Below are 15,093 nucleotides of genomic sequence, written 5' to 3'. Positions count from 1 at the left end.
ATCATGAACTGCAGCCCCACCCCTCTGACTGGATTTTTAAATTTCGGCTGTGGGTGGAGTCAGCCTCCAACTTCCCTGTTTGATTACATTTTAATCATGCACAATAAATAAATAAATAACAATAATAATAATAGAACATGCCCTCCGATAGCGTCACCACTGTGCTGGTAGATCCCCTCACACATGGTGTCTCCATTTAAAAGTGAGAACTGAACATTTGAGAGCGACCGCGCCCTGAGGGGTTTGTTTTGGATGCTTGTGTTTGTTTTACTCCATCCGAGCGGTGTATCCGAGGCGTTTTGTGTAAATACTAGTGCCAGTGTGTGTTTGTGTGCATATCCACATGCATGCATGCGTGTGTGTGTGACTGCAGCAGAGCCTAAGGCTGTCCGGGGTGTATTCAATATGTTTAATTTTGAGCTTTTTGACAGCTGCATTATTCACAGACTAGCAGGAGGCTGACTGTTCTAACCTCCATCCACCCACTGTGGGGGGGCTTTTCATCTCTGCCGGGGAGGAAACTTCTCGTGCTCCTCTGTGAGCCTGACATACAGTAGTAACAGATGCCTCCAGGCCTCCGTGTTGCCCAGTGCTTTTTTAAATATTCACATCCAGAAAAGTGCTTCGTGAATCAGTTTATAGGAATAAACAAATTGTCTGCCTGCTATAAGTGACAGCGTGCTTAACAGCCACCCAAGCCCTCTCACTTTTTATAGGGCTTTTTCCTAAATTATTTCTGATTGAAACTCAGTTCTTGCTGTGCTCGAATCATAAGAACACCCAGAGCTGTGGCACTCCAGGCTTTTCCCAGGGAAGTTATATCTGCCTGAGCTTTGTGGAGGAAAACTTTACCCAAGTAGTTTAACCAGAAAAAAGACCTGAGCTACACCCCTGAAACTAAAAAAAAAAAAGTATCGAAGTTTTGTATTGCCAAAAAGTTGGATGGTTTTTACTAGAATGTGCCTTCACTCATAATTTCAAGAGAATACCATGTAATGTATTTATTGTTGAAGAAAGGATTGTGGAAGGTTTTCTGTCTTAATGTCAAACAGAGGGACAGAATTTTTATTTTTTTGTTTCATCCATCATGAGTCAAAGAAAAAAATGTAACATGGAACAAATTGTTGTCAAACATTTAGAAAGCCGGAGCTTCATCTCCAGGATTTAAAGTAATCATAACTGTTAAAGTGAAGTATTTACGTACTCGGTCTCAATCTGCTAATTCTGACACAGAGAACTCTCACACATGGCAGGGATGATTGTTTTAAGTATATAACATGAAGGTCTGTCCCAAAAGGTTACTGACAGGTGGGTCCAATGATCATTGACTGTATAAAGAGAACTGGACTGTGTGAGGGTGATGTCACCCATAGAAAATGCCTCACTCGAGGCTCCAGCAAAATAAAGCCAATTCAGTCACAATTTTTCCGCCATTTTTTCGGTTTCCATGTTGGAACCAGACAACAGTGATTGGTCTGATTCTTTCCATGGCAACTACTGTTGCCCATCATGAGTAAGCATCTTATCTTGAAAAAAAAATTAGGAAAGGTATCAGAGCAAGGATTGTTTTTCTGACAAATAGAATGATTGAGTAATTTATTTTTCAATCGAAGTCTATGTGATTTTGGCTTCTTGGAGCCAGTAGCTACTTCCTGTTTGGAACTTGAGGGGGGAGGAGTCACTCAGTCCAGTTGTCTGTACACTGTCAGTGGTCCGTATGCTTTTCCCATACAGACCCCAACATCAGGATGTTACCAATGAAAACTCAGGGGAGTGCTGAGATTTTCACTCCTTGGACATCTTACCAGCTGTTGCAAGATGACTTTAAAACCACATAAGGCTGAAACAAGCTCAAGTGTTGTGTGCTCTTGATGTCTCCAGTGTTTACTGAACCATAGGAACCATTAAATGTAAGCTCTGTGGCAATTCAAAACCAATGTCATCCGATAAAAGCTTGTAATCCCTTAGCAATAAGTAATCTATTTAAGTACATTTAGTGTATGATGAAAGTGAGGCGGTGCATTCAAAGCTTACTTTGTATACACTATACTGTACTCCGCGTACATGGTCTATAATATACTTGCTATACTTATACTCAAGTATACTTAGTAAAATAAACTTTGAGAGTACTACTACTTTGTGAAGGGATATTTGCTCTATGATCTAATTACAAAATCCAAAAGCAGAGAAACAGACAAACACGCAAGATAGACAGACATGGACTTAAGGTTGGTTCCAGAACCAGCTGGAGAACAGGTGGTTCAAGAGCAGGTGACACTCATAACATGATGAACATATGAAAACTTTCTTTTTCAATTTGCTAACGCTTACTTGATTTGTTGTCACGATCTGAGATAACAAGACACAAAAGCACTTTCACAAGTTCTTCATTTGACAAAAAGCCGCCTCGGTATTACTTGAAAGAATCTCTCAGCCACAACAGTCTGGCACCTCCTCCTCCTCATGCTGCTCACTCACTGTTGTAGGATCTTATTCATCAGTCAGCGTTTTCTGTAAGTCGGCCAACGTGGTTGTGTTGGTCACTCTGGCACGGTGCTCCCTCCCAAGCTGATTCCACATATGTTCAGTGGGTTTGGTTCAGGAGTGAGAGCAGGTCTGTCCACCTTCACTCTCCAGTTCATGATGTGGCCTGTGACAATGTGTGGGGAGAGTTGGACTTTCCAACCTGTGTTAGCATGAGACGCTCACTCCTTAAGAAGTCTTAAATTAGTATATTTGTGAATTAATATTACATCTAAGTGATGACAAACCTTCTTATCGACCCGTATCATCATACTGCATGCTACAAACTGTAGCTGGATAGGCTCCAGCAACCATGTGACCTCAAAAGGGAATCAGTGGGTTTGAAGGATGGATGGATGGATGGATGGATGGATGGATGTTATGACCATCTGAAAGTTACCAGTCCTTCACTCCTGTTTGCTCCTAGGCAACTTATAAACAAGAAACAGTGACAGAATGTGCTGTTGGGTATTCAGTAGCAAGGTTTGGCAACATTTTAATTAGTACTATTTACAGATACATCCACAAAAGCTTTCCCTTTACAATTGTGACACTAGTACAAAAAATAGACTGTATGACAGCCAATTCAAACAAAAATGAAAAGCAACAACCAAACTTTGAAGTCCCTCTTTAACTATATTTGTATCTATTGAAAACAGTGGTATTTTATGATCCTCATACAGATTTTTGCAATTAAAAAAGCACATTTGTGCCAGGAGTTTATTGGACATTCACCTCTGGGCTGTGGACAGGTGCAGAACACTACTTTGACATCCCAGAATTCCTTTGTTTACTCTCTCTCCACATGGCCTGTAGCAGCTTACTACTCCAAGCTAACATTAGCATAGCAAAAGAAACAGAGAGCAATATCCGAGCTATCCAGTCGTACAGTTTTAAGTCAGACCGCATCTCAGACGAGGAAAATGAAGATGTTCATGGATCTATTTGTCTCAGGTGGAGGATTTTGAATTGGAGTAGCAATTGAAGAGTTTGGCAGTTGCTGCGCCACAAACCTAAACTTTTTTAAGGTGCAGTTTTGTCTTCACCTGATCCAACATGATTTGAAAAAAGAAATACTCAGAAGCACAGTTATAACCTTAAATAAATGTATGTAGACATCCTCCATCAAGAGAAAAATGTGTCGAGAATATGTTAAATAAACCAAAAACACAGTTTTATTTGTAGTGGATCTTTAAGGACTCACTCCAATCATCTTATCTATTTTAAAAACATTCCCAGTGGTCTGTTAATTATGATTATGCTGTTTTAGCCTACATCAAAACGCCTGTGTCATTTTCTAGGACATTGTTTCTGCAGAGCGGCAGGAGTTCATTTGAAATTCACATATAAGTTGTGGATTGGACTGTTTGAACAGAGCACCCCCCCTTTCCCCTCCCCATTGTGGAGCAGAGAGGAGCAAAATAAGCTCATTATCCAAAACATTTTCTTTTCTGCTCCTTATTTAAAATGATTTCAATAAAGGAATACTCAGAAATGTATTTCTGAGATTAGTTTTATTTATATTTGTCATCCATCATGGGAAAAATGCTACAAGAACTTGTTAAAAACATGAAAAATACAATTTTTTTATTGAATTTGGTCCTAAGTAAACATACTATAAAACAGTATTCCTCATCTGAGCTTTTTGATTCTTTATAAATACATATTTTACATAAAATAATCCATTTAGAAGCCAAAACTGGACTTTTTTTGCGACCCAAGACCAAGATCATATTATTTTGAGTCATTTTTGTCACAATGTGATGCTTCAAAGCTCATTTTACCCATTTGTTTTACATTTTTCTGTTATTCAATCAACACCTGACAGGAATATTCCATTTAGCTCATCAGCTGCTGAAAGCTCCTTTATATTTACCAGCTGCAGGCGCTCTGTCTGCCTGCAGTTTTCACTGAAATGAGGCTCCGAGCCGTTGCCAACAAACAAGACACTGAGAGCAGCACAGGAAAACCACAGAAAAGAAAAGCAAACAATGAGACCCAACTTCTTTAAAAACTTTGGCCATAATTGTCTTCCGGTGCATCACATGACTGATCTGTTTCACACGGATCTCTCCCAAAAATAATTGCTTATACGTGTTCTCGGATTTAACTCCCAAAGACTCCAAGACGTTGTATTTGTGTCTTTTCATCAGTGAGAAAACCTTTAGCTTCTCGTCTGCAGCCTGAAAATAAACCCAAGCGAGGCTGCAGGTCTGAGACCAGACTCTGATGACAGCAAATGAAAACACATTCCCCATTAGAACAAGTCCGCATGCAGTTTGAATGGAAACGCTGCTTCCACCTAGCATGACTCAGCCCAATCAGAAGGGAGAACCGGCTTGTTTCGTAACTCGCCCGTGAAGGAGGCGTGCCCACAAGCAGCAGATGTAAGCGCTGACGCGGGAATGGACGGGTTGGGAGTCAGCACAGAGCTGACGGAGGTTAAAGGACCGCGCTTTGACAGCTGAAAGATTTTCAGAGCACGCACACGTCTCCCCTGTGTTAGTGACTAATAGATCAGAGGCTTGTTAAAGGCCCGCTGCAAGAGCCAATTCTTCCCCTCAGAGACCGTCGGAGGGGGCGGGTCAGAAGTCCACTCAGGCCTTTGATCAACTGCAGAGAAGCGTTATTAATAAATACTCATTTTCTTTCTTCTGTTCACTTGTGTGCTCCGTCCTGTCACTCTCCAGCGATCTTCTTCTCTTTAATGAACGATTTGGAGTAATGGGCTGCCAGTGATGCCGGCTCAGTACTGATGAGGAGCGATGACAGGAGGACTCGCAAATGTCCACACATTGATCAACCGCTGAACAGAAATGACCAGGAGATGCAGTGACAGTTAATGATTCTGAGATGTACAAACATTAAAAACAAAGGAGGCTCTCACGTTCAGAAAGGGTTAAAGTTCAAAGCAGAATGTTCATAAATCAGAACTATCAGCAAATCACATTACAAAAAAACGACAATGACCTCTATAAAACTTTTTTGACAAATCAGAAACTGCATGATGTTACAATCTTTATTTAGGTCAGATAGATTTCTTGAGTAATCACATTGATACTAGGAAATCATATTATTTGATATAATTGTTTTTTTTAGATTTGAAATGATTTTATTCTAGAAAACATACATTAGTTTATGATCTATAAAAGTTGTGTGTTTTATTGAGAATACAATCATACACAGTTTCTCAAATTCAAGATCATCCAGAAGAATGACAAATCTTTAACCCCAAAGTCCAGGGAAGGACATCAGCTCATGTCGAGGCTGTAATGATTGTGGAGTTTGGTGACAGCAGGAAGATTATACAGGACTGCAGCTTTCTTCCACACCAGCAGTCTGTTGAGTTTCTCTTTATTCATGAGCGCAAATGCTCACCTGAGTCAAGCAGACTTTTCACAGCATACTGAGAGAAAAAGCTCAAAACTTTTGTAATGACAGATACTCACATTTGTCTTATTTTGTAACCAAACGTCAGGGACTGATGGTGTAGAACCCAGAATACTGGAGACTTGACTTGGTAGTAGAAACTCAAACGTTTATGAAGAAACTTGAACAAGACAAAAACCACAGGAGAAACAAAAGGGAGGCAAAGCAGAACAGATGGACAAAGAATAAATGGAAATCTATGGAGCTAAATTGGGGCCAATATTATTTGAAACTTAGATAAAATAGATTAAAACAAATGCTAAATGTCGGAAACTTTTTGTTAATCTAAAAGTATTTTCAGCTTCAAAAGTTTAATTTTTTAGGTTTCAAAACTCAAAATTTCCATTTCAAAACTTTTATTTCAGTTTTAAATCTTTTTATCACTTTCAACTTGTTTTATTTTTGTTTTCAAATCTGAAAATTTCCGTTTCAAAACTTTTGGCCCCGTTGTGGCGTATTGGGGCGGGGCTAACAGAAAGGACCAATCAAAGTCGATGAGGGTGGTAACTTCAGTCTCGGTGCATTCACTGACTCTGAGAACTGTGAGAATTCTGGTCTGAAAATGTCTGTATTGTCTGCACTATCATGGTCTGAAGCTGTCACAAGACAGGTGTAAAAATCAGAGTTTTATGGTGTACAAAACGCGCCTCAGAAACACAGATCCAGCCCGTTCAAAGTGCCAACGTATTGTTTTACATACGGGCATCGAAAATGTCTTCAGTGTTTGAGCTTCAGAATCTGCTGGAATTACGTTGATAAAAAAAGTTACAGAATGTTCAAAATGTTATGTTTAAGCATCAATGATGGGTGATAAAAGGGTTAAACTCAGAGGAGTTACCCACATGAATAAATGAGGATAAAACCCAAAGGAAAAAAAAAACGTTAAAATATCAACAAACAAACAAACATAGAGTGACCAAAGAGGGTCAAAACCTTAAAAAAATATTTTTTTCCCTATTTTTTCTATTTTTAGTTCATAAATAAAGTTGAGTTGGACTGAATGTGATGCAACAAAAATACAGATTAGCGGTAGATTTAAGGTTTACTATGTGTGGAAAAGATTTAAAAAATAAGGAACCATAGTAAACATGCCCAGGTTTCTACAGCTGTTTAGTTCCGTACTCCTTTTCTAGAACGAGTGGAGAGTCTTTGGACAAACGTCTTCATCGTCTTGGAGTGGACAGATCTCCTGAAAAGACCGTTTTCTGTGGTACTGTGAGGACTTTTTTTTGCACTTCCTGCACTTTTCTCCTGCCAGCTTTTCTCCATTGTCTGACTTTCACTGCAGGCTTTCCAGACTGAATCATTGAGATTTCATTCTGTGTTGCTCCAACCTGAGCTTTACGTCCCTCTGACAAAACGGACTCATGGTCCAGAAGGACTGGACCGGTTCGGTCCGACTAACTCAGACAGCTCTATATCTATCCTTCTGGGTCGGAGCACGATTCATTCATTCAGTTTTTAGAAGAAAAACAAATAACTTATCTGTGGATTTGAAACAAAAAAGGCCACAGGTTATTTTTCTACATTTAATTGCAACATAAATCAAATTAAGCCTCATTTGTTTTGGGTTTCCTTTTTAATCCAAAGAAAGTACTGTTTTCTTCTAGCGGACGCATTTAATTAGGAACCAAACCTCGTCTTTGTCTCCCGAAGAGAACAAAATGTTCACACTTTTGTGTCTAAACTCGGTTGTTTAACCACCTGCAGCAATGATACAAAGGAGTGTGTCTGGCCTTTTTTTTCCTTTCTAATCTTTAGATTTATTATAAAATCATTCCCAGTGGGTTTTTAATTATCATTATACTAAACCTATGTCGTTTTAGAGGACATAGTTTCTGCAGAGCGGCGACATGTGGCCATTTGAACTGTCGGCATGGAGCCAGCCCACCCCCACTTCCCATCACTCATCTGTCTTCACGTTCTCCTGCTAGCTTACAGCCCCTCACGCCTCCAAGCTAATATTACGCTAAACAGAAATGGCGAGCGAGCAACAATGGAGCTATCCTGCAAGTGGATGCATCAGAATGGAGTGGGGCAGGGCAGCATTTGTGACATCACAACTTCAGTCTTTTTTCAAACTCCATTTATGTCTGTTTCTGATTCACAATAATTTAAATGAAAAAATACTTAAGAATTTTAGGCCTAATTTTCTCTACATATGTTCCATTAGCAGGCGAAAATAAAAAGCCACAAGAACACATTAAAAGCACAATTTTCATCACAGTGAGTCATACATGTGCATCCATCTTTTTCTTTCTGTACAATGAATTTTTGTAAACATAAATGGGCGGCACCCCGGCAGCAGAATTTCTTTATTACTATGTTTTATGTGTGTCAAAAGCAAATTATTCATTTCAATTTCAATTTGGAATACTTCACTTTCTGTTCAGAGTAAACCAGAAACACACTGTTTCCTCCTTGAGCAGCCTTATCAATGTTGTTGATCAGTAAAACGAGAACAGAAGAACGTCTTTTATGTAAGAGCACAAAGACTGACTAATTTGCTGAACATCTTAGCCTTTAAACTTCTGCTTCTGCAGCTAAACTGCAAATTACTGGCCCCAGTCTCTGTTTTTTTTGGTGCTGATTGCCAGACTTCATCTCTCCACATTATAACATCCGTTCAAAGGAGGTTTAGATGAAGTGTGAGCAACAGTTTAATTACTTTTTCACGCAAGCATTTCTTCTTGGGTTCATTCTTGGTTCACCATTTAACTTGGCAGCTTGCGTTTGCAAATGCGTTTGGTCTCATCAGTCCGACACTGGGGCCTCTCAGGCAGAGAGGAGGAAGAGGGGAGGATTTCTACAGATTTGATAGATTGGAGGCCTGAGGCAGAGCACCCGAGGGAAGAAGTAAATAAATAGAGAGATGGGAAAACAAGAGATTGAGGGAATTGGATGGAGGCAGACTGAAAATGACAGACACCAAGAGGAGGACGGAGATAGAAAGTAGACGCAGATAAAGATTAATTGAGAGGCAGAAATAGAGAGAGGGCACTTTTACACCTGGGTTATTTGGTTCAAACTAGTTTATTAGGAGGTGTGAAGGCTCATATGAACTTTGGTTTCAAACATTGACATAATATATTGACTGGATTGATAATCTTTAATTTCGCCCATTGACCCGAGGAGGTCTGGAGGAGCATGCAGTGTGTGAAGAAGAAGAAGCAACAAACATTCAAAAGTTTTTACAACCAGACTGTAAATAAATGATTTTGGGGAGAAAATTTCAACTTTTCAAAACGGGAGTAATTTTCACCTCCTGGTGGTCTTAATTGGTGGTTTTAATTGTTAGCTGGCTAGCTACGACTTTTCTTTCCTTACGTTCTTAACTGTTTTTCTTAATTTGTTTCTTTAGTCTGTAAAACAAAAGAAAGGAGTCAAAGTTTGGCCTTTTAGTCTAATCAAACCCACAGTGACGAGTTTTGTTCATTGACTGTATATGAGAACTGGACTGTTTGAAGCCCCCCTCTTTGGTTCCGAGATCCCACAGACTTCTATGGAGTAATAAACAGCTTTCACTCAGTCAATGTTTGTCAGAATAGCTGTTCTTGATCTGATACATTTTTCATTTTTTTTCTTCTTTAGTTCATCTATTCAAGTTTTAAGCAATTAAGTAAGTGGTCAAATATCCAACGTTCAAAGTGTGACAGGTTTCTGCAAGTGGAAGGGGTGTGGACCACCAACAACGTTCTCCTGGTTGGTAAGAGTTGGTGGTTGCCATAGAAACCGTGACTCTGACCGATTTGGACCAATCACTGTTGACTGAAGACACCTGGCTCCAACAAGAGGGCATCTGTATTGTAAAAAAAATGGCGAGTGAGTCGTTTTCAGTGGCTATCTCAGAATTCCAACCCTAATCCCTAACTACTAAAAAACTATATAGTGCAGGACTACCTAGAACCCTGGATTTTAAAAGCGATTTGGATACCATACTCAGGGCCGGCCTTGGGCGTAGGTGACCTAGCCGGCTGCCTAGGGTGCCATCTGCTGGAGGGGGCTGCCAAATTGCAAGAATTAAGCTACACATTAATGTGTTTTTTGTTTTTTGTTTTTTTAACTGTTTGACACACCACCCATTTTGAGTGATATTTTATAAAAAAGGTAATAATTAAAAACAACAAAGAAAATAAAGCCATAGTTTGACATAATCAATATTTTGCCCGGTGCTGCTCATCATCAGAACGCAGTGGCTCCACTGCGTTCTGATGACGAAAATGTGGATAGTTTTAAAAAAAATTACATTTAAATATTTTTTCACAAAAATTGTTTGACCGCAATGCATTGTGATCTATATTGACTATTGTAGTGAGCATTAATAAACACTAGTTTCTGGCAAAGACTTCTGGGAAATTTCTGGGACACTCCATCTTGGAATTTTAGATTCAGACAGCACTAGAAAATGGCAAGCGCACCATGTAGAGAGTAGGGAAGGAATTCGGACATAACCTAAATTTGACGTCACACTCAGTCCAGTTCTCATATACAGTAAATGATTTTGAAACAAACATAAGGACAAAAATGTTAAGAATATATCATGAATGTGTAAGACTCTTCTTAAAATAAAACAAAGAGATACAGGCCCAATCCGAATTCTTCCCTTCTCCCTAGCACTTCTCTTTTCCCCTCCGTTTGAAGGGGAAGTTTGAGTGTGAGTGTGTCCAGGAAATGTATTTTTTAAACGGAGGTCTAGTTCTCCCTCGGGAGGCTAAACTGCGTCGCGCTGAGAAGCGCTTTTCTTCACGTGGATGCACTCTAAACCACAGAAGCTTAAATTTAAATATAAGTAATGACTTTTTTTGTAGCGTGACCTTTTGAAGGTGATAAAACTGCTGTTGTTATGTATATTCAAGCGCTGGAAGCTCTGCGCTAAAGCTAACGGACTTACGATTGTTGGCAACATCGTCGACAAAAGTGCGTCCGAAATATTAGACACAATTTTTTCATAACTCTATTTGGAGGGCCAAATGAAGAGGAAGGGAGAAGGGAAGAATTCGGATTGGTCCAAAGTCTTCAAACTTACTGTCTTTAGTGAAGCTTTTGATTGTCATTTTGTAGGGCCAAAATATTAAAAAAACTGTCAGTTAACTGGAGGGGAATTTATTGTTTCTGCTCATTTTATAAACGCACAAACCGGTGGCGTAACTGGAGAAAAAGTCAAATCCGACCTGAACTCGTCAGCGCTTAGACAAACCAAGAAACTGGAGAAAAACAAGGAGCAGCTCCAGGAGAGGAAAATTAGAGGAAAAAAGCAATGATGCAGACAGAGTGAAGGGGGGACACACTCATGGATTGAATGGGGGAGTGTCAGTGGTGCTTGGGCAGCAAGTTATTTGCAGAGCTACAGATTTTCTGACTGCCTCGTTGGCCTCCCCGCCTGCCCGTCACTCTGTTTGTGCATGAGACCTTTTGTTGGCACGCGCCTGCATGAAGGTGTGTCGAGCGTGCACACTTGCAGTGGAGCTTATCTGTGTGTTGCAGGGTTGGATGTTGTCCTATAGCTAGTGTGTGTGTGTGCAGACTGCCAGGTTATTTTTACCCCTCCATTTAAAATCTGCTTGAGGATGCAGAAGCGAAGGAAGTGAGTGTCGTCTCACTTTGCCTCACAGTGAGCATCCTTTCTCCTCCTCAACCCAGCAGTCCTTCATCTCCTCCACAGCAGTTTGCAACAATCTTCGCCCCTGATGATGCGTTCCTCCACTCTCCCATGAAGGGAAATATCAGACACATTTGGAAGGGAGCAGCTTCATAAATATGTGTGTGTTTGCATTATTTGTTCCCCGCCTCAATTTGTGTCAAGATGTTTTGCGACTCCGAATTCTGCGCGTTTGCCCCGGAGGTGTTTTTCTTTACTGGCAAATGTTGAGGATTTTTGTCCATTAAGAGATTTCATTTACTTATTTTTTCTTTTTCTTGTATCACTATGCTGCTCGTCTCAAACACATGCTGTTTTTATTTGTATGGCCCAGAATTTGGCTTGCAGCAAAAGCCAGAAGATGTAATATCTGACTATCAAATGTTTGTCTTTGAGTCACATAAAAAATAAACATCACAAATTCAGTGAAAAATGAGCTCAGAAATGCAGGAATAACAAGGAAAAAAAATCAACAATTTCAGCCCCTGAAGGTCTCAGTGCAGAAAACAGTATTAATGTGTTTGTTATTAAAACTTAACCTGATTATTGGCGGGTTGCAGGGCATGGCTCTCCACCAAAGACGACGGCTGAAGCATGAATCATGGAGGAGGCAGCACAGTTGAGGAATTAGATCAAAGATTTGCAGAATTACTAAAAGAAATAGTTTTTAGAGTTCAGACAAAAGAAGAAAAAGGTTGTTCTGATTTATTAATTTGTATTTATTCTTCATATTAAATATAAATAAATATATTTTTGAACACAACACTCTATAGAAATACCCTGGATTCATGTCCCTCAGATTATTTAGCCCCAATGATGACTTTCCTACTTTTTACTTCAACTTTGATGCGACAGTATGTACATAATATCTTCTTAGTGACCTTGTTCTCTCCGTTACTCTTCCTGTACATGTGTGGATGACCCATCTCCAGCAGTAGGTTGTTTCTGTCTGGAAGAGGTCTTGGATATGTGGATCTGTGTGCTTGTCTCGTTTGGTAGATCTTTGTAGTTTATGGAGGCTCTGAATGTCTCCCTGTCATCCTCAGGTACATCCACGCCCTCTACCTGGGCGCCCAGAGCCGCTGGCACAGCAACGGGCCCCGCCGCCACTTCCACTGGAGGCTGATGTTTGAGAGCGCTGACATCACCATGCTCCGCCTCCTGGAGGCCTTCCTGAAGTCAGCCCCACAGCTTGTTCTGCAGCTGAGCATCATGATCCACGGAAACGCCGTCCTCCCTCTGCAAGGTGCGAGACGCTGTTCCTCCCACGAGGTCTTTAAAATAACTAAACCACTCATTAGATAGAAACATGCAGTCAGGTTTGTCATTATTTGACTTTTCCTTTTATTGTCTAATTATTTTTAGTATTTGTAGTGGTACAGTATAGGATGTCTTTGTTACTCAAGAGCTTTGTATAATATAAAGAATCTCTTAATAACTATCGTAGATATTCAAAAGGATAGGAAGATAGATTCAGTTCTGGTCTATTTACATTGTAGAGTAGAGTAGAGTAGATGAGAGGAGAGTACTGAAGCAACATTAAGCCATTTTTCTGATATCAGGCTCTATAAATAAAATTAAATAAAGTAGAGTCGAGTAGAGTAGAGTGCTAAAGCCCAATGAAGCAATTTTGTGACATTATAGGCTGTATAAATAAACTCGAGTAGAGTAGAGTAGAGTAGAGTAGAGTAGAGATGAGGTAAGAAGAGTACTGAAACCCAATGAAGCATTTTTGTGACATTAAGCTGTATAAGTAAAATTGAGTAGAGTACAGCAGAATAAAGTAGAGTACTGAAGCCCAATGAAGCCATTTTGTGATATCAGGCTCTATAAATAAAATTAAATAAATTTGAGTCGAGTAGAGTAAAGTACTGAAACTCAGTGAAAGATTTTTGTGATATTAGGGTGTATGAATAAAATTGAGTAGAGTAATGATGTCCTATGAGGCCATTGTTTCATGATATTGGGCTGTATAAATAGTGTAGTGTAGAGTAGAGTAGAGTAGAGTAGAGTAGAGTAGAGTGGAGTAGAGTAGAGTAGAGTGGAGTAGAGTAGAGTAGAGTAGAGTAGAGTGGAGTAGAGTAGAGTAAAGTAATGAAGTGCTATGAGACAATTTTGTGATATTAGGCAGAATAAATTTAGTAGAGTAGAGTAGAGTAGAATAGAATAGAGTACTGAAGTCCAATGAGGCCATTTTCTGTGATATTGGGCTGTATAAATAGTGTAGAGTAGAGTAGAGTAGAGTAGAGTAGAGTAGAGTAGAGTGGAGTAGAGTAATGAAGTCAAATGGGGTCATTATTTTGTGATATTGGGCTGTATAAATAGTGTAGAGTAGAGTAGCGTAATGAAGTGCTATGAAACAATTTTGTGATATTAGGCAGAATAAATTGAGTAGAGTATAGTATAGTATAGTAGAGTAGAGTAGAGTAGAGTAGAGTACTGAAGTCCAATGAGGCCATTGTTTTGTGATATTGGGCTGTATAAATAGTGTAGAATGGAAGCCAGGCTTCTCTTTTGGATGCCTCCTGGACAGCTGCCTGGGGAGGTGTTTGGGGCATGTCCCAGCAGGGGGAGACCTTGGGGAAGACCCAGGACACGCTGGAGAGACTACTTTTTTCAGAAGTGGAGAAAGTTTCTGTGCAGATGCAGGTCTGGGCTTCTCTGTGTCAGCTGCTGCTCTGTGACAGCTCCAAACAAAACCCACCATCATTTTATCATCGCTCACTTATCTTAAATATATATCCTTATAAAAGCCGTATCTGCACAGATTGTGCAGATATCCAGCACAAATGCCAAATATCTGCGTAAAGAAGTAATATTCCTGTCTTCATATGTTAAATCTTGCACTGAAGTAGGCATTTGTTTCGTTTCCTGGGGACTGTGGCTGTGTTGGTGAGTGTGTCTCTGCTCCAGGCAGGTATCAGTAGAAGAGTCTGTGCTTTATTCATGCTCCCCTCACAAGAAGTAGACCAGGCTTTGATGAATAAAACAAAACACGCTCCCTCTACACCCTCATACACCTGGCAACAGAAGGAGAAGACAAGCAGTGAAAACACGGAGCTGACACCAAAAACCTGCACAGAACACAACAAGGAGTCCACAACAAAGCAGCTCACGGTGCTGCTCAACATTTCAATACTCAAACTACCCTTCAGTTTACCACGCAACAGGAAGGGTTTGCATCTCTTCAGGAAATGCACACAATCTTCCCTGACGATTCCTTGAAGTAGACTCGTGTTTCTGTCCATTCAAGTATTCCAGATCAGTCTGTGAGTTAACCCTTGTGTCCTAATTAATTCCAGTACAACACACGCCTGCTTCCAACAATGCACTGGTGGATCGTCATGGTGGGTGGAAAGGATCATGATCAACCTGCTTTGTTTGGAATTACTGAGATTACTAACACATTTCTAGTCAATAATTAACTTGTTGGGTATGCAGTACTTTGATTGGCTGAAAGTACCTTTATAGACAAACAACTAAAAACATCTACTCATATAGTC

At 40.0% G+C, this 15,093-nt stretch overlaps 1 protein-coding gene across 1 annotated transcript in view; it reads left to right on the top strand.

Moving 5' to 3' along the window:
• The window catches only part of xkr7 (XK, Kell blood group complex subunit-related family, member 7), an 83,151-nt gene that overhangs the window by 56,678 nt on the left and 11,380 nt on the right, over nt 1-15,093 (top strand). The window contains exon 2 of the mRNA XM_024293506.2: nt 12,637-12,836. Coding sequence (XP_024149274.1) covers nt 12,637-12,836 — 200 coding nt within the window. The remainder of the gene's footprint in view (nt 1-12,636; nt 12,837-15,093) is intronic.

The sequence above is a fragment of the Oryzias melastigma genome, linkage group LG7 (assembly GCF_002922805.2).
Source record: "Oryzias melastigma strain HK-1 linkage group LG7, ASM292280v2, whole genome shotgun sequence".
NCBI classification, from domain to species: Eukaryota; Metazoa; Chordata; class Actinopteri; order Beloniformes; family Adrianichthyidae; genus Oryzias; species Oryzias melastigma.
Note: the sequence above shows the minus strand (reverse complement) of the source record. Positions and strands in the feature narration are given on the sequence as shown.